Below are 20,010 nucleotides of genomic sequence, written 5' to 3' on the forward strand. Positions count from 1 at the left end.
TTAGTTAATAGATATTTGCATTTTCCCAACATTCAACCTGCATTCTATTCTATTATATCTGGAGAACTGCAAGTCTTTCTTCAAGTAGGGTCACTGCAATTTGAAGTGCTTTATTTGTGAGTGTTGCATCCACTTATCAAATAGTACCTGTGAAATCACAGATGATAACCTAATTCAGCCCTCTAAATGTGTTGGACTACAGCTTGCAATATTCATAGCCAGGGACATGCTGTTCCAGAACTATGAGGGCTGTAGTCAGGAGGGTACTGGGCTGCAGGAAGCTGACCTAATTTCCCTACAAACATACATACATACATACATACATATATATATATATTGTTATGATTAACAGAAATGATAACCAACCAAGACAGAATTTATAATGAAACTTCATAGAATCATAGAAGAGTTGGAAGGGGCCATGAAGGCCATTGGGTCCAACTCTGTGCTGTTGCAGGACACCAAGTTACACCATCCCTATCAGGTGGCTGTCCAGTTTCTTTTTGAATGTCTCTAGTGTGGGAGAGCCCCCCACCTCTCTAGGCAGCTGGTTCCACTGTCACATTGTTCTAACAGTGAGGAAACTTTTCCTGGTATCTATCCTGAATCTGTGTTGCAGCAACTTGAACTAATTATTCCGTGTCCTACACTCTGGCACCAGCAAGAAGAGATCTTGACCTTCTTGTTTGTGACAGCCTTTGAGGTACTTATAGAGGGGTATCATGTCCCCTCTCAGTCCTGTCTTCTCAAGGCTGAACATGCCCAGTTCTCTTAGTCTCTCCTCATAGGACAGTGTTTCCAAACCCTGGATCATTTTTGTTGCCCTCCTTCAAATGAATGGTCACCCTTGATATTTCTCTAAATGTCTGGGGTTTTTTTCTTCTTAAAATAGCCAAAATGGTGAGACTATTTTCATTGAGATCACAGAACTAAAAAGCCTAATGAACATTCCTCCTGTTCCATTTTACTATTAACCCTGACCTGCCCCCACACTGCAAAATATCCCATTGGCAAAAATGAGAACTTTTTCCCTCAGGACTAACAGCAATACATGGGTGGGAATTTTCATTAGGATCACAGTGATGAGAAAAGAATTGTATCTCCTTTCCCCGAGTTCTGTGATCTCAATCAAAACCAACCTACACCATATACACTTGCTACAAATATGTTTAAAAAATCTTCATCTACTTAGTGTCATGTTTGGTTTGGCCCGAAGTCAAGTCTTCTTTAGAATCATCCCTAATAGAAAGTCTTTAGATTTTTCATTGTGACTTTTACAGAACCAACATAAACCTGAAACCTGGCCTTCTATGATGGGAAAAGCAACATGGCCATCCCCAATCACAAAGCTATTCTTCCGTTCGTAACATATGAAGTAGATATTGCCTTTGAATTGGCAGAACTATTCTGCAAAGGTGAAAGTGAAAGCAGGTTATGCTTTGATCTGATCTCTGGATAAGCCCTTTTGTGACATCCTTTGTGGGCAGGTGCTCTTTTATAAGAGCAAAGCATTCTGTGCATATATATGCCACTGTGAGCTTTCTAAAATATCAGTGAATATCATTAGTGATGGAAAATCCCTGACCGTTGGAGTCCTGAAAAAGAAAATACAGAGATATGCCCTAGCTCTCTGGTTATAAAATACCTAAAAATACATTTTCCTTCATAAACATGCAGCAGCTCATTGAGCAGCCCTGGACAGTAAATTCATATTGTTACAACTGTTTAGGGAAGCATTATTGGGTACGATGTTTGTTTGCAAATAGTCCAGGCTTATAAACTAATGGCTAGAGAAAAGCAATCTGGTATCCTTCAGATGTTTTGGACAATTCCTGTAATCACTAACTATTGACTGGACTGACAGGGGTGTGTAGGGGTTTATTTATTTAAAACATTTTTATTTACTACCTTTCTGGGGGGGAAATCAAGGTGGTTTACAAAACATTTTTTAAAAAATCAGAAAACAAAAAGCATGAACAAATTTAAAAAATAGTAAAATGTTAAAACAATTTTAAAAATAATTGCAAAATGGTTAAAAAGCCAAATTAAATCAATCGAAACAGCTGGAAAGCACCAGAATACCTATCTCTGAGTTAGATCTGGGTGCAATCCTATGCATGCTTAGGCAGGAATACACCCCCCAGCTAGCACACTGTCTAAACACATTGTTTTCTGTCTAAACAGATATTGATTGTGCACTTACAATACATTAGCAGGCACAGGGTCTGAGGTCAATGCTCAGTGGTAATGGAAAAGCAAAAAAGGCAGTTTTGAATTTGGACAGAGACAAGGAGAGAATCTGAGAACTGAGAATTTTTAGCTTTAAATAACTAATCGGGAAGCAGTCAGGTAGGTGGCAAGATGCACAATGTTGATTTGCAAATATAAACAGCAGTTTTGCCACCTCATTTTGAAAACTATCTACCTCTACGATGTTCAACCTGTATATATTTAAATAAAACCCATATTACAGGGATAGTCTAAAGCTGGCCTCTCTAGTGTGGTATTCTTGACACCAGTGTACTCACAGATATCTCTCTTGGTGGTGACTAGGCTTACTGTTTCTCCTGATTTAAATTTTTAAAAATATTTCTTATTTTAAAATGTTTAGGAGGATGGCATCCTGCAAAGTGAAGTGATCATATCCAGCACCATCTTCATTTGTAGTTTTGTGTTTTGAAGATCAGAACTCACCTCTGCCTTGTATGCAGATTCCTGAGAAAGTTACTTTTCTTTTCAGCTCTCCAGGTTGCCTCTGGGAAATGAGTTTTCAAGCAAATGGGAACAAAGTGGGCAAATCCTAGTCCACAATGGCCATTTTGTGCAAGTGCCCACAACGCACTTTCAAAATTTTAAATGTACCCACCCCAAATGACTTCAGTGTTCTCATATGCAAAAGAGCTTAAGCACTGTAACATGGCCCCTGGAACTTCTGATTGTTCAGAGAAGTGAGGTACATGTAAACATATTTTTTTCTGAAGCAGTGTTGTTTATCAAGTAGCTGCTTTGTATTTATCAAGGACAATTGTTCACTGACATTGTCCATATAGCCCCCCGTTTAGCCAGAGGGTAGAGCATCCTGTGTCATATGGAAGTTGGTTTATATTTCCTTATTTTATTGTTTATATTATTTGTTTATTGTTTATATTTTTCAATAAACAAAATCACCTTTCTTAATATAAAAGGTCTTCTATTTGTGTTGCCAGTGATATTTAAGATGTAACAGAACTGTGCAAAGAACAAACTGAAGCTGCGACAACTTCACGTTTTTTGGCCAGTGCAATTATTGGTTTGTGAATAAGTATTATTCTGCTACTAAAAGAACCTTGGATTCATGGATCTTCCACTAAATGAATGAGCGCCTTCATTTCCTTGAAACTAAGCCTATCACTGCAAAAGAAATTATGACTAGTAAGGGCACTTTATTACTCCAAGCCTTGCTACTTCTTGCTGAATCAAGTACTTTAGACTTTTGTTCAAGCATGAACAACAGCAGTGCAGTATGCATAAATACAAGGGTGCCTGGCATTGCTGTTGCCATTAGGAGTTTGTAACAGAATTTGCTTTAACATGTCATAATTTGCCATTCAAATTTACTTCAGTCTCAAATTTAATAAACAGTAATTCTACATAAAAGTGCATTAGTAAAATATATCCTCAGGAATACAGCAGAGAAAATGAACAGGGACATTTCTTTTGTGTTTAAAATATTATGAGGAACCATAAGAGAACATAATTCAACATGGTATGAGAAAATAGAAGATGACTCTTAAAGATAGCTTTCATGTTGAATAAACTGGGCTTGGCTGATACAGTATGCTTCATAAATTCAACAGGACCTTTCAGTGCAAGTTCAGGGAGCTGAACCATAACAAATCTATTCCACACTAGGATACTGCATAGCTTAGTGGCCATGTAACAACTGTCTGTGCTAAATAATGTCTCCTATGTCAAAGGCAGTAAGGCTGATGCAATATCTCGGATCAATCACAGCAACTTTGTTCATTGTTGCACAGCTACTCCCAAACTATGCAGTCTTAGAGGTTGGCAAGATTCAACAGTGTTTACATAGGATGAGGATGGCATCAATGCACCATGGAATACAGTGGTACCTCGGCTCATGAACACTTTGGTTCATGAACAAATCAGGTCACGAACAAACATTTCATTAAAATTTTGACTTGGGTCGCGAAATCTGCATTGGGTGGTGACCAAGATGGTAGCCATCTCCCCACCCCACCCCCCCGAGTAGGGAGATGGCCACGATTGCAATTGCTTTTGTGCAGGGAAGGCATGCATGATCACAGGTGTGCTCCTGCAGGAAAGACGGGCGCAATCTTGGCCATCTCCCCCGCGGCTGAGCTGTGCTGTGCCCGTCTTTCCTGCAGCAGTGCACCCATGATCACACACATCTTCCCTGCATGAACAGAACTGCAATCGTGGCCATCTCCCCACTCGGGGGGGCGGGGGAGGTGGCTGCAATCACAGTTGCTTTTGTGCAGGGAAGGCGTGCGTGATCACAGGCACACTCCTGCAGGAAAGACTGGCACAATCTCGGCCATTCCCTTCCCCCCACAACCAGCAAGATCGCAGCCATCTCCCCACCCCCCCAAGTGGGAAGGTGGCTGCGATCGTGCTGGGGGCGCGGGGGGAGATGGCCGAGATCGTGCCCATCTCTCCCTTCCCCAGCACACCCCGTTTGCGCCCGTCTCTTCCTCTCCCAGTGCACCTGCAATCGTGCCCGTCTCTCCTCTCCACCCCCCAGCACGCCGGGATGATGGGCGTCTGCAGGGATGACAGGCCTGTGCAGGGTTGGCAGGCGTGATTTCAGTCATGCAGGGATGACAGGCGCGATCTCGGTTGTGCTGGGGCGGGGGGCGGGGAGATGGCCACACTTGTGCTTGGGGTGGGGGGTTAGGGTCAGGGTTAGGTCACGATGGCCGCAATCATTGTTGTTGTCACTTTGCTTCACATTTTTCTGATTTAAAAAATGGTTACAGAACGGATTAACCTTATTTACACAGAACCTTATGCGGAAATTTAACTTGGCTCATGACCAATTTGGGTCATGACCAGAGTCCTGGAATGGATTAAGTTCGTGAGCCAAGGTACACCACTGTAGTTATGTTTCACTCAATTAAATGTATTACTAGTGTAATTGCAATAAATACTTGGTATTCTGAAGTATGATCAAGATAAATTAAAAATACCACCCCTCAAACACACACATACACAAAAAACAGTCACTGGACTTTTATCTATAAATACAGGAATAACTGAAATTCATTTTATTGCTGATGGGGTCAACCCTGCAATGCTGAAACATATGATCACAGGCCTTTCAGATGTTAAGAAGCCAACTGGAGCTCTTAAGTCTCTTAGCTGAACTAAAAAAAAATCCATATATAGATTCCTTCTTGCTAGATTCTAAGGAATAGGCTTAATTAACCCTAATTAATTCAAGACAACATGCAGAAAATAAACATAATGACATTAGCTGCTGTCATGGGGAAAAATCAACTTGTTATACTTCAGGAAATTACCAATCTCCTAGCTAAAGGACTTATTAAGTAACTTTTAAATGCTGTGCTTAAGCTTCTGTCAAGTTACAGAATCACAGAAGAGTTGGGAGGGGCCAGAAAGGCCACTGGGTCCAAGCCCTGCTCAATGCAGGACTCTCAGTTAAAGCATCCCTCTCAGTTGGCTGTCCAGCTGTCTCTTGAATGCCTCCAGTGTGGGAGAGCCCACAAGCTCCCTAAGTAATTGGTTCCATTTTTATACTGCTCTAACAGCCAGGAAGTTCTTCCTGATGTTCATCTGGAATTAGACTTCCTGTAACTTAAGGCCATTATTCCATGTCTTGCACTCTGGATGACTGAGGTCCTGGCCTTCCTCTATGTGATAATCTTTGAAATACTTGAAGGGTACTATCATATCTCCCCCCGTTCTTCACTCCTCCATGCCCACTTCTTTCACTCTCTCCTCATAGGGCTCTGTTTCCAGACGCTTGTAGCCCTCCTCTGAACCCTTTCCAGCTTGTCTGCATCTTCCTTAAACTGTGGTGCCCAGAACTGGACACAGTACTCAAGATGAGGTACTATACTCCAAATAGTGTACTTCAAACATAGTACTCCAAATAATTGAAATTGGATTTCAAGGTGATCCCCTCCTCTTTTAAAAACTGGAAGAGCCATTCATTTCCCACTGCAAGTAAGTAAATGGTAAATTTAATTATCAAAAGGGCATCAAATACACTGACCCTTGCCAAAAAATGCAAAAGCATAAAATGGTGACTTTCTGTTTACCGGGTACACTGCATCCAGTAGTAATAATCAATGCATTTATTATGGTCTATCCCCTTAATGCAGTGCAGCTATAGAACCAGCCCATCATGACAGGCCAGCATGGCATACTCGGGAGGAATCCCTTTCCCTTAAAGCCATTACAGCAGCCCAAGCAAATGTGTGCTCTTGCTCCATTCAGAGGGTTAAGTTTAATAAAAAGGCCAGATAATTAGAATCTCCTCAGGGAATAGAGGCACTGTGAGTGGCCACTGCATGTCTGTCCTCTCAAGCTTCAAGTAAGAAGTGAGTATATCTAAGACACTGAAAGTTAAGAAAGCCTTCCCCAGCCTAACACCCTCCAAATCTCATCAGCCACAAGCAGCACAGCCAATGATCAGGAATGCTAGCAGTAGGAATGCTAGCAGCAGGAATGCTAAGCCAAAACATTGGGCGGCGGCGGGGTGGGGGGATCAGGTTGGGGAAAGCTAGACATTCCCACACCTTCAGATGTCCCTGTTGTGTTATGCTAGTAAGTAGGCCAGCCTCAAGCTCTTCTTCATAGCCCCATTCACAACATAAAAACAAATCATGTCCACTGCAAGTATTACAAGAAATTCATAATTCTAAGGCCTCAGTAAATGAGAGTACTTTTACGCACTTTATTACAAAATATAATTGCAATTGTGAGTGCACATGTCTGTGTGTGCGTGCATGTGCGTGTTTAATATGCAAAGGACTGTATCCAATGATAGTCTTAACTTAAATCCTAATCATACCAGTGGGTCCAAGTCTCTCTTCCCCCCTCCCCCTCCCCCTCCCTCTTTCTCAGCTATCAAGGATATCTAGAATCTTTGCCACTGCTAACCTCAATATTCAAAAGAGACATTCAGGGCAGTAAGTTCATGACAATGATTTCAAATGACATGGATTTTTGCTTGTGAAAAGCAAGATATTGTAGCTCTCTTTGACAGTTAGTATCAAAATTCTTAGGCTATACACCAAAATTTCTTCAACAAAGTGCATGACAGTAAAAACTAGAGACTACCAAACTAAAATAATCATGGTCCTACTAAGAGTCTCTGAAATGTGCAAAAGGTACCTTATGGAGCCTGGACACAAGTTTCAAAAATCATTATAGTCTCTTTTCTTTGGAAGGGAAAGGGGCTGAGAGAAAAGGAAAAAGACTGGTATACCATGAAGCATATCTGTGTGTCAATTCTAAATATGCAAGCTAATAGAAAGATTGGTTTGCAAATCACATACACAAACTTTGCCAGGCTAAAATAATAATCATCAGTAAGCTTGATACTCAGACCTCTTCTGACATACATGAACCATATCTGCAAGTACTGCATTGAGTTTGGGATACTTTTTCCTTGCACTTCTGGGGTGTTGTACTTCAGGAAGAACCATTCCTGAAAAAACTGGGCTCCTTATAAAAATATTCTGAAGATGAGGTGTCAAGGAACCTGAAAGAAAAAAACCCAAGAGCCACCAGTATGTCACTGTTGATAAAGGTACATATAAGCTAAAATTAATTATTTACAGCTTTGTTTTGACATGAAGAATTTTTTTGCTCAGAAACTCTGCTTCTATGCCTTAATATTTAGGTCAATCGACATCATTTTCATCACATACAATAATTAGAGATGCACTAATTTGAAGTCACTTGCATCCCATGGCACACTGAGAGGCTTCAAATGCTTTCTAATCATGTGTCTTAGGAATTAAATTAACATAAAGTTACCTATTGGCACAGATCTTAATGCAACCGGCTTACAATTCATTCAACAAAGTGACACTGTTACCCTATTCGGTAAATCTTCACAAAATGGTTTAAAGATTCAATACCAATTTTGCTAAAAGGTTTCAAATGCTGCATTTAGTTTGGAATAAGACGCACTGAATTTAGTGGGATATACTGTTGGGTAAACAGTCTTATGATTGCACTGACCATTTATCAAATAATAAGCTTCCTGAGAAAATATATAATAATATTCTCCTACTCTGAAAACAGGTGCTAGCACTGCCTAGCACCAGACAGAGATCAGATCTTTCCATTCCATGGAGAAGGCTTCGCAGCAGCAGAAACATCCTGTGCATGTGCAGGAGTTCACACATACTCAGTTGCATAACTGAAACTGCTGAACTGCCTAGAGTGCCTTTGGTAGTGCAGCAACAGCCAGATAATGTGGAAAACCTGCAGGGTGCTCAGCCAAGATTTTTCTTTTCTTTTTAAAAGGTCAGAGAGGGAAGTCAAAGCCTCTAATTGGGGCCATCCCCCACAAAAAGACAACATCTGTGCTCAGTTGTTCAGGACTGAAGTGAGAGAGATAACAGGAACTATGTGAATGGATTTTCCACTTCTCAAAAGTGGCTGGATGGTGGGGGTAAACTGGCTCAGGGTTACAGCACTTGGAGTAAGAAAATGAACCCTTCCCCCCACCATAGCACTTTCCTGAAACAAAAGTGCCTCCTCCCACTCAATGCTGTTTGCACTACAGGGGAAATCGATGTTGTTTATGTAGAAATTTAAGAGAATAAAAATTTTGAAAATGTATCTTGGAAAATCCTGCCTGTCCTTTTGATAGCAAATGGAATTTTTCCAGGTGAAGAATTTATTCCTTGCATTTCTTTTAATTAATCCAACAGAGATTTACATCCCAGAATTGGAGTAGAGATCTATACTGGCATTGATTTGTACTTACAATAGCAATAGATTTTATGATGGTGGTTTCTGCAAATATTGTCCACAGCAGTACTTACCAACTTTGGTCACAATTTTATGAAGTAGGTCAAGATCAGAGCTGCTAGGTAGGTAGGGGTTCCCAGTAGCCATCTCAATGATCATACAACCCAAAGCCCAAATGTCTACAGGCCTAAAATCAGGAAACAAAGTGCTCAATAATACAACAGATGAAGCTACACTGATGTCTACTTACTATCAGTCACAACTTTTTAAAAAGGAAGACAAGAAAGAAGGTAATAGTTCAGAAGTACAAAACTGTGAAAAATGAAAGGAAGTTCAGTTAGCCAAGGGCACAAAAAGTGAAATCATCTAGAAAAGTTCACTGACTTCAAGTATATGCCACCAAGGTAAGTCACTTGAGAACCTTGTCCTAAATATGTTGTGTTGGCATGCATCATACTGACTGCAATGGAAGTGAGATATAGTTGATATAATAGGAACATCCAGGTAAGGCCAGTATCAAAATCTCTTTCAGGCCGCTCACAATTATCTGTTCAGATCAGGACTTCCAAGATGACTAGGGCAGTTTTCAGGGCTTGGCAGTGCACAGCATGTACCAAGATAGACAATACAGCAGAAGATCCACCATGGATTCTCTGGGCTCCTTGCCCGTTCCTCCTCCTACTTCTTATCGCTGCTTATTCACCTGCCCTGCTCAAGCTTATGAGCAGTAGCAAAAGAAAAGAGCAGCAACTTGCATTTGTCTTGTCCTCTCCCTCTGGGGAATGGTACAGAATGGCTATGGAGGGAAAGGAGTGGACAAGCTAGTCTGTGGTAACAGTGACATAGAGATGGGCATGCTCTAGACATCCTGAACAAGTAACTTCCCAAAAAGTGGAGCAACTAAAGTGTTTGGTGATTGTAAAGCCCATCTTTTGCACAATAAGCTGGCCTTTTAGGTCATCATATGCAAGCATGTTCCACTGAAATATGAGACTTGTACAGAGGTTGGCGTGCAATTCCTATGTACTGAAACTATTTCCATTTCAAAATGTAGCTAATAGTAGAAACCATTTAATGGTCAATATTATTTCAAGATAAACTTCTTACCTGCATCTTTGAATCCAATGAAACATTGCAATTCTCTTCAATAGGGTAAGATTATATACAGTGTTCTGTGAATTGAGATTTCATTAATATCCTGTCCATCAAAATTACTGTTTAAATGTGTATCAGGGCGCCATCTAATGTTTCTGCACTATATCTCACCACAGCAAAGTTTGTAAATGTTCTTTAACTAAAAGTAACTAATATGCTGTCCAGAACAAGTTCATAAAAGGATTTCAAAAAGACATACTTCCCATATGTAGTATCTTTTAATACCAGCTCTGGAGCTCTGTACCATCGTGTGGCCACATAATCAGTATAAATATCTCCAGGGGCTGCTAAGGTCCGAGCAAAGCCAAAATCACAAAGTTTAGTAATTCCAGTCTGTGAAACTAAAATATTCTCAGGTTTGATATCACGGTGAATTACCTGGCAAAAGAGGAATAAAATGGATTCCAGTTTCAGAACAAAATATTTTACTTTAAAAATAGAGACTTAGGTCACCATTCAGATTATTAAGTAGAAGAAGCATGCAAGTTCTGTCCTTCAAGCAACTATGTTGACAGATGAAGAGAAGCTTTAAGAAACACTCTGAGAACTGCAAAAAAAAAAAAAAAAAACATATCCATGAAAGTGGAAGAAGTAGTCTAGGTCACTCACTTACTTACTTACTTATTTATTGGAGAACTTATATGCTGCCCTATTCGCATAAGCTTTGGGGCGGCTTCCAAACCATAAATAAATACAATCGAATACTTAGGGAACTATCAAGCATGACTGGCTCAAAATCAGAGATTCTGGGCATATCTACTCTAGCAATTATAGGATTTTTATACCATTTTAACCAGGGATGAAATTCAGGGTGTGCCTAATTATTTAAAGGGCAGACTCAGCCTACCTAGTCAGTAATTATAATTTTACTTCTGTTTTCAAATCCATACTTGAACATTTTAATAATAATGGTTGTTTCTAGAAGTTGAAAGAATATAATAGAATGGAGTCATCTCCTTCATTTCCCAACAGCCTTCCCTGCTGTGACTCCTCTTCCTTCTCTCCATTTGGGTTGGGAGAACTGGAGAACAAATAAAAGTTAAAGTGCATAGATGGAGGAAGGTTTTGGCTCTAGAAAGTCTATTATTTTGGACTTTCCAGTAGAGCTTTAAAAGCCTGCCTTGAAGGAAGTTTTGATCCTAATTCTACTTGCTACTTTTTGTAAAACCATCAAGGCTTGGATTAGCAACCCAATCGGGGGGAGGCAAGGAGTTCTGCAGCCCTAGTAACTAAAAATATTCATTCATTCATTCATTCATTCATTCATTCATTCATTCATTCATTCATTATATTTATATACTACTTTTCCTGCAAGGAATCCAATGAAGGCTGCATAACCCTCCTGTCCTGCATTTTATCTTCAAGACAACCTTGCTGTTAAGGTTGACAGTCAGTGGCTAACTCAAAATCACCCCATGAGCTTCATGGATGAGCAGGAACTACAGCCTTACCCTCAGAAGTACCAGTCTAATACTCTACCCACTATACTACACATCAGAAAGTTTTTAAACCATCAACTTTTGCTTCCCTAGTTTGCAAAGCTCTTCCTCATTATGATTCTGTTCAATCACTTCTTTACTTTTAAAATCACTCTTGGCTGCGTTATTGCTCCAGGAACATTGCAGCTGAACACCAGTATTTCTTCAGAGGGAACGCAAAAATTAATAAATTAGTGTTAAATGTTCAAGCACAGGAATGAAAAATGTGCAGATTCTCCAGGTCCTGATAAGCCTGCTTCTAGGTTTACATACTCATTCATTCACATGTATGCGAAGCTTGTGGTTACCTGGTGCACTTTTCTTGACTGATTGCTTTATATGTCAATGATTCACTTGCTAGCCTTCCAACAAATTGCAGTCTCACTAATATATTTCATCTATAAAATGGCTACATTTTATAGTTCGCCACTGATAATGTGTTATCTATATGCATGTTATGTTTTGTGATTTGATGTGTCATCTGTGAACGAAATTGTGTTCTTCACACATTATTTGTAGCTCTTATGGCATATTGTGCTAGACTGGATTATGGAAGATTGGCAGCAATGGCCCTACAGTGCAGGGGCCCACTCTCTTGAGTTTATGCTGTATAAAAGTATAGAATTAAGTATAGAACTAAAGTTCTACTAATTCTATTAAAGTACAGAATTAAAATTAAAGTTTAATTTTAAAGTTAAAAATTAATTAAATTACAATTTTAAAATTAACATTCAAATTAAAGTATAGAATTAAAATTGCATTCCTCTCATTTCAAGAGAACCAAAGCAGGAGGTAAGAATATGGTAGTAACAAGGATTATATCAAATTTGTGGGATTTACATTCCTAGCCATAAAACTTAAACAAGAGCTGCTTCTCCTTTTTCTGATAGAAACCCCTGCACATTACAAATTAAAGAGGTGAGACTTTTCTAGTCACTGTAATTCCTTCAAATGATGCAATTGCTAAGAAAATAGGAGTTTCTGTCAAGAAAGAAGGTGTTAAGTTCAGACTGACACATTTTCTCCTTTCAAAATGACAATATTTTATAGAACAGAACTATACCACCTGCATAAAATGAGACTAGCATTAGCAAACAAAATATTCAGCTGGAAATGATAGTGTTCCAGACTTCCATTTTTCTCTACAATGTCTGTAGGGAACTTACATTGTTGCTGTGAAGATAGTCAATTGCTCGAAGAATCTGGTAGAGATATCTCTTAAGTCGTCTGCTATCCAGTCCATGAGAGTAATGTTGTAGCTCATCTAAAATTGTATGGTCAATAAATTCAAATACTAAATGAATTTTCTTTTTTTGTCTAAAGACTTCAATCAGATTGACCAAGTTTTCATGGCGAAATTGCTGTTGACAAAAGGGAAATAAAAAAATTCTGTTCTTCTTCCCTTTAATCATAGGGAATATAGCTATTTATCTACTTTTTGACAATGAACATGAAGCAATGTATTTTAGAATATTAAATATTTTAACCAAAAAGATCTATACTACACTGGAAAAATAGCCATGTGGTTATTCTCTAGTTTGCTAATGATATGTGACAGTGCCACTTGATCTTCTACCTGATTCAAAGCAATCACAAGACACATTGCTTGTGTCCTATCTGCTGAAATCCTAAACTTGCTTAGATGCTAATTCTACTGAAATCTCCAAAACCCATAGACATTTCCAACACCTTAAAGATTAACAAGTTTAAGATATTGTTTTTAAACTGTATTTTATTGTAAGTCATCTTAAACACCAATTTGGGTGGAAAGGCAAGACATAAACTAAATAAACAAACAAAGAGTTCTGCATGCCAATGAATTCTGACATGTACTGCTGAAATCCATCAGACTTAACATGCAATGCTTTGCACACTTATCATGGAATGTTGTTGTTGTTGTTAGTCGTAAAGTTGTGTCCAACCCATCATGACCCCATGGACAGCACTCCTCCAGGCCTTCCTGTCCTCCACCATCCCCCGGAGTCCACTTAAGCTCACACCAACTGCTTCAGTGACTCCATCTAGCCACCCTATCCTCTGCCGTCCCCTCCTTCTTTTGCTGTCAGTTTTTCCCAGCATTAGGCTCTTCTCCAGGGAGTCCTTCCTTCTCATTAGGTGGCCCAGGCATTTGAGTTTCATCTTCAGTATCTGGCCTTCTAAAGAGCAGTCAGGCTTGATCTCCTCTAGGACTGAACGGTTTGATCGCGTGCGGTCCAAGGGACTCGCAGGAGCCTCCTCCAGCACCACAATTCAAAGGGCTCAATCCTTCTGCGCTCAGCCTTCCTTATGGTCCAGCTTTCACAGCCATACATTGCAACTGGGAAAACCATAGCCTTGACTATACGCACTTTTGTTGGCAGGGTGATGTCTCTGCTTTTTAGTATGCTATCTAGATTTGCCATAGCTTTCCTCCCAAGGAGCAAGTATCTTTTAATTTCTTGACTGCAGTCCCTGTCTGCAGTGATCTTGGAGCCCAGGAAAATAAAATCTGTCACTACCTCCATTTCTTCCCCATCTATTTGCCAGGAAGTGAGAGGACCGGATGCCATGATCTTAGTTTTCTTAATGTTGAGTTTCAAGCCAACTTTTGCCCTCTCCTCCTTCACCTGCATCAAGAGGCTCTTTAATTCCTCTTCACTTTCTGCCATTAGAGTGGTATCATTTGCATATCTGAGGTTGTTGATATTTCTCCCAGCAATCTTAATTCCAACTGGTGATTCATCTACTCCCGCCTTTCTCATGATGCGCTCTGCATATAAGTTAAATAGGCAGGGAGACAGTATACAGCCTTGCCGAACTCCTTTCTCATATCATGGAATAAGCCCCCACTTTTCTTAGTAAATATGTATAGAATTGCACTGCATACTGTAACCATGTATTTTTCTAAACTGGGGCCAATGCATCCCCATTAATGGTACTCTGAATTCACAGAAGCAAATGCTTGCAACTGGGGGACTAATATAAAATGATTCTACAAATAAGTATTATTCATTATTTAACACATTGTTTGCTTAACATCTACAAAAAATTCTAAAAGTGTACCCTGAATTCCTTTAAAATAACTATAAACTTTAAACTGGTAGAAAAACAAATATAATTTCACTATGGGTATGACTATTAATACTAAGAAAACAAATAGTACTGATTTTTGCCTGTATCTGTGAAAGTTAAACACAAGGCTGTATTTTCTACATTAGACATTAAGTCTAAAGATCTAAATCTGAATGTCCAAAAAAAACTTTTTTTCTGAAAAAAACTAGTTTTCCACCCTCAGAATTACATAAGAGGTTTTGAAAGTGAACCATATTGAAATACTTGGCAGCAAATCCCATTAAGTTCACTGGAGCATAGTTAAATATGTATACTTAGAATGAGGTGTCAGTCATTTCCTAAATTATGCATCATGTTTTTAAAACCATTGCAACATACAAATCTGGCACAAGTATCACCACTTTTCTCATTGATGTATATGTTCAGTAACAATGCATATATGTTTTGTCGGAAATGTCATGTTGTTCATTTTCAAAGTGACAAAAAAGCAAACCTTTAGGAACTTTATCTCTCTCATTGCAATTTTGTTGACAGATTTTTCTGGCTTCTCATAAAATATCTTAATGGCAACTGTATGTCCTGTTTCCTTGTGTTTACATTTCATTACTGCACCATAACTTCCCTCTCCCACTTTTCCAAGGATTTCATACATCTCCATGCTCAAGTCCGAAATCTCTTCAGGGAAGAAGAAATATATTATTTTAAACTACTCACATAGTTTTTTTTGTTTTCACAAATAAATTAAGCTGACAAGTTACCCTTTAAAGAAAGAAGCTTTGTAACATCTCCATTTTACATTTAATAATATAACTGTTAAAGACAGTAACACATATGACAAGCATTCCTTCCAAGGGGGTGAAAGAAACAGGAGCTGTGAATATAAGCCTTTCTGAGATTATTATTTTTGATAAAACCCATCACTGCTGGTGTGAATCCTCTATTTAATGGTGAATGCATAGTACTCTGACTAAAGGCTTGGAGGGGCTGCATCCCATATTAAATAACTAGGGATGGGCTTGCACCCAAAACAACCAATTACAATTCATATTCAACTCTCAGCTTTTCTTTTCTCTTGTTTCTGCTGAGGTACCCATTCAGTGTAAATGAAGTGGCACCTTGGTTGGCTTCATACACTGTAGAAAAAGGTATCCCTTCTTCGTTGTTTAGATTTCTTGGAGGCTTCTTACTGCTTATGAAATATTGTCACATTTTATTTCAAAAATGCTGAACTCCAAGTATATGAGAAATGCAGATGCATGCAAGAGTTGGATGAGTGGATGTCACCCGAACATGCTTAACCCCATGCATTTCTCTTCCAATGGCCACATAACACAACTGTGCAGCTCTCTCTCCTGACACTCGGCATCCAGGCAAATTAGCTTCTCCCTATATGCTTTTGACAGGAAACCTTTAACAGCCTCTCAACAAACTTTTCCTTCCCACGTGTTGACCAATGAAACAGAAACGTTCCGCCCAACCTCAGTCATGTCACGCTGATCCACTTTTTTGGATTTGGATGCACAATATCCTACACCTATGTGTTCAGAAATAAGTCCAGATGAGTTCAGTGAGAGTTACTCCCAGCAGAAGGCCACCTGCAGCGAGAGCAGAGTGACGCTTTGACGGGATCTGTGCCGCCTCCGCGCTCCGCTTCCGTGGCCATCGGTCGAGCGCGCGCACCCAGCCCGCGCACACGTTGCAGCTCCGCCTCGCCGTCGGAAGGCGCGTCAAAAGCCCCAGCCCTCGGGGACACGCCGCCCGGCCGCCGCCCATGCGCGCGCGCAACCCTTCCCTCGGGCGCCTCTGACCTGCTCCCGGGAGCTCCCCATGTTGACTCTTCCCAGGCCCAGCCGAGCGAACCGGCCCCGTTACCATAGCAACCGCCGGCTATATCAACAGCCGGCCCGCCTACGCAAGGGGGAGGGGCTTCTCTGACTTCATCGCGCTCGATAGATTCCGGGCAAGAAGGTAGAGGTTGGGTGACGTGGGCTTCCGGCTGAAATTGCGGCGAAAGGATGGCATCGCTTCCCCTCCGAAACTGCAAAGCGACGATTTCACAAGGCGAGAGCGAGAGAGAGAAACAAGAACCTCCATCGCTTTGTTCTCACTTTGTCCAATCGGATTACACTGTTGTTAACCGGCTCCCCCACCCGAGCAGCAAGCAGATCCGTTGGCGTGGGACGCTATCCTAAAACTGAAATGCTATAAAGACTCAAACTAGGAAGAGGGTGCTTTGGTGGGCAGAAGTGAAAGCAAGCGGATGTCCCTGCAAGGCAGCGGATCCAACAAAGAGGACCTTGGGCTCGCCTAAAGACTGCATCTGCACCCCCAGTATCAGGAGAAACTTGCAGATTGCTTGGTGTGACGTGGTAGGACTGGGACTCAGGCAACCTGGGTTCTCGTCCCCACTCGGCCATGCCCAGGGCAACTCCAGATGACCACCCAGGCAGCCTCAGCTGATTAGGGCAGCAGAAGATGGCTCAGTTTACTTTCAGTGGTCACTATGATTTAAATGAGTTTTAACCAGTCACGCTCAAAATACGTTCTTTAACTAAGACTGGAATGCAGCTTTCTTATTTTTCTAATGTTTGACAATTGGCGCAGCAGTTGTAGAGCATGAAACAAAATCATATGCATGCTTGAACAAATCCCTATAGCATGCCCCAGTTTTTTCCTTCACTCCTTAGGAAGCCTTTTATTGATTCAAATAGTCTTGTCAATACTAACAGGCAACAGTTCTCCAGGATTTCAGGCCAGAACCTCCTCAGACCTACCTAGAGGCTGGGGACCAGGCAAAGCAGGCTGTGCCACTGAGCTACACCCCCTAAACTATGGACAGTCCCCATCAAGGTTGAACAGAAAAACTTCCAAAATGATCATGTATAATGTATAGCCAACCCCCAATCTATTAAGTTATTAAAGAAGATTTAGATATGTTCCCTTTATATGGTGTCCCACTTTAACCAGATTACAGATATCTGCCTCAGACTCTAATATGCAAAATATGAAAGCATGTATCTTATACATTCTATGATTGACACATTATTAAATGTTGGTGGTTTTCAGACAAACTTCTCATTGGCTGGTGATAGACTTTTGCTTGGGCAAACAGATGTCAGAAGTTCTACAGTTTCTGCTTCTTAAAAGTCTGTGGCATGGTTTATTTTTTAAGATGCCTAATGCAGAAATGTCATGACTTTTAAAATCAAGGTTCAGAAGTGTTATTTTTATGTACAGACTAGGAAGAACCTTTTATAGGTGGCACAACTCATGCCAGACAACGTATAAAACCAGAATGGTACCTTTTCCCAATATGTTTCCTGCTCAGTTAGTTTAGCTTTCAAGTAGTTATGTGATTGTTGGCATGGAATGATGACATCTTTTACATCTCAGTGCGCTCAGTCAAGTCCAGGGAGCGTTTTGAAGTTTCTGATTTCTACAAAAAGAATTGTGGCTGTTCAAGTATGGCTAAACTATCTGCTTGTGATTTTATTTTAATCTCAATTGTGAATAAAATCAATTGCATGCAAATGACAACAACAATGGACTATAACACGGAACCTGTTAATAGATAATACCCCAGTAAAGAAAAATAAAATTATTGATAATTTTTATAGCAATTGCACAACAGTGCTTGCATATTTACTCAAGTTCCATGGTGTTTAACCTGCTGTGGGTAGGTAAAGAATTGCAGCTTTGCAGCCTGGTCTTATGCGTCTTTGCTCAGAAGTAAGTTTCCCTGTGTTAAATGAAGTTTACTGTCAACCAAATATGCATAGGATTGCATCATGACTGAGTTTCTTAGGATGTTGATTAAGCCTTCAGAGGGCAGGCTGAAGACATTTTGTTGCCTGAAACAGAATAGTGAATGGCACTTCCCCTAATTTTATAGAACCCATTGGTGGGCATAGAATACCAGGCTGGCTGAGTTATTCAGCAACTGAGGCTGAAAATCCTCAAATCAACTTTCCCAGGCCTCACAGCAAAAATACAACAACAACCATAAATGAAATAATAACTAGCAATTTGCTCCCCTTTCATGTCACCCAAAATCTTACTATATCTTGTGTCAAAAGTGAATAGGCCTGAGGTGGCTACCTTGCTCTTTCATATGGTAAGGCTACCCTGTGCATTTTCAGAGAGTAAGTTCTACTGCTCACTTGAAAATGCACAACTAAGCATGTGTGTATATTATCTAGACAAAGTTGTGTACTAGCATGTGCACAAACCCATGCACATTTATCCAGAATTGAGGTCTTTGAATTGTGGTGCTGGAGAAGACTTCTGCAAGTCCCTTGAACTGCAAGGCGATCAAACCGGTCAGTTTTAGAAGTGATCAACCCTGACTGCTCTTTAGAAGGCCAGATACTGAAGATGAAACTCAAATGCCTGGGCCACCTAATGAGAAGGAAGGACTCCCTGGAGAAGAGTCTAACGTTGGGAACAATAGATGGCAAAAGAAGGGGACGGCAGAGGATGAGGTGGCTAGATGGAGTCACTGAAGCAGTCGGTGTGAGCTTAGGTGGACTCTAGGGGATGGTGGAGGACAGGAAGGCCTGGAGGAATGTTGTCCATGGGGTCGCGATGGGTCAGACACGACTTCGCGATTAACAACAACAAACCCTCACTGAGCTCAGCAGGCCTTAAAATCAGTTGGCTTTTTCAAATATTATGAATATTTGTTCTTAAACCAGGACTGAGTATATCATGAAACAATAAGGTGCAATCCTATGCATATTGAAACAGAAGAAAAATCCTAGTGGCTGGGAAAAACAGAGACATGTAGGACCATTTCTGTCTAAATATGAATAAGATTGTGCCTTAAAATATCAAAATCCAGGAGGAAAAAAATCCCAAACCCACAGTTGGGCAACACCTTGATTAGAAGCAATCAAACTGTCATAAAAATTATGCAAGCTTCCAGGTTCTCTAGAGCAGTGGTTTTCAACCGCCGGTCCGCAGATGTCTTGCCAGTCCACGTGAAAAAGCCCTGAGGAGGAGCTGCAGAGGGGTGACATATGAGAGCAGCAACTCATGCTCAGCCCGCTGTTCCCGCTCGCTCAGGGCTGCTGCGGTCTCCAGGGGAACTGATCTGTGCCAGCTCTTTCCCTCCTCCTGCTACAATCTGCTCAGTTCCTCTGGTGATGGCAGCAGCCCTGAGCAAGCAGGAAGAGCAAGCTGAATGTGAGTTGCTGTCCTGATACGCAGTTCCGAGAATACCACCACCGTCACCCCAAGGGCAAGTGGTCCCAGGCTGCCCGGTTGAGGAAGTGGGAGTGGCAACAGCATTCTCAGAGCTGCATATAAGGGCAGCAACTCTGGCTGCTGTCACCAGGGGAACCCAGCTGAT

The 20,010-nt window shown here is 40.7% G+C and overlaps 1 protein-coding gene across 8 annotated transcripts in view; it reads right to left on the reverse strand.

Annotated features, from left to right (window-relative positions):
• The window catches only part of LOC123035733 (serine/threonine-protein phosphatase 2A catalytic subunit alpha isoform), a 73,117-nt gene extending 56,552 nt beyond the window's left edge, over positions 1-16,565 (reverse strand). For 7 of the 8 annotated variants that reach the window (XR_006417010.1, XR_006417009.1, XR_006417011.1 and 4 more), the window contains exons 1-6: positions 16,469-16,565; positions 15,154-15,335; positions 12,776-12,970; positions 10,331-10,509; positions 9,051-9,163; positions 7,614-7,753 (exon numbers count right to left, since the gene is read on the reverse strand). Coding sequence is in view for 5 of the 8 variants with exons in the window: in XM_044454216.1 (XP_044310151.1) it covers positions 7,614-7,753; positions 9,051-9,163; positions 10,331-10,509; positions 12,776-12,970; positions 15,154-15,335; positions 16,469-16,535 (876 nt within the window). In the remaining 3 variants the exon portion in view is untranslated. Of the gene's footprint in view, positions 1-7,613; positions 7,754-9,050; positions 9,164-10,330; positions 10,510-12,775; positions 12,971-15,153; positions 15,336-16,138; positions 16,292-16,468 lie in introns of those variants that run through there. The other variant, XM_044454214.1, reaches the window with a different exon arrangement.
• Between the last annotated feature and the right edge of the window lie 3,445 nt (positions 16,566-20,010).

Source organism: Varanus komodoensis, unplaced genomic scaffold (assembly GCF_004798865.1).
Source record: "Varanus komodoensis strain SLA01 unplaced genomic scaffold, ASM479886v1 scaffold7_3, whole genome shotgun sequence".
Classification (NCBI taxonomy): domain Eukaryota; kingdom Metazoa; phylum Chordata; class Lepidosauria; order Squamata; family Varanidae; genus Varanus; species Varanus komodoensis.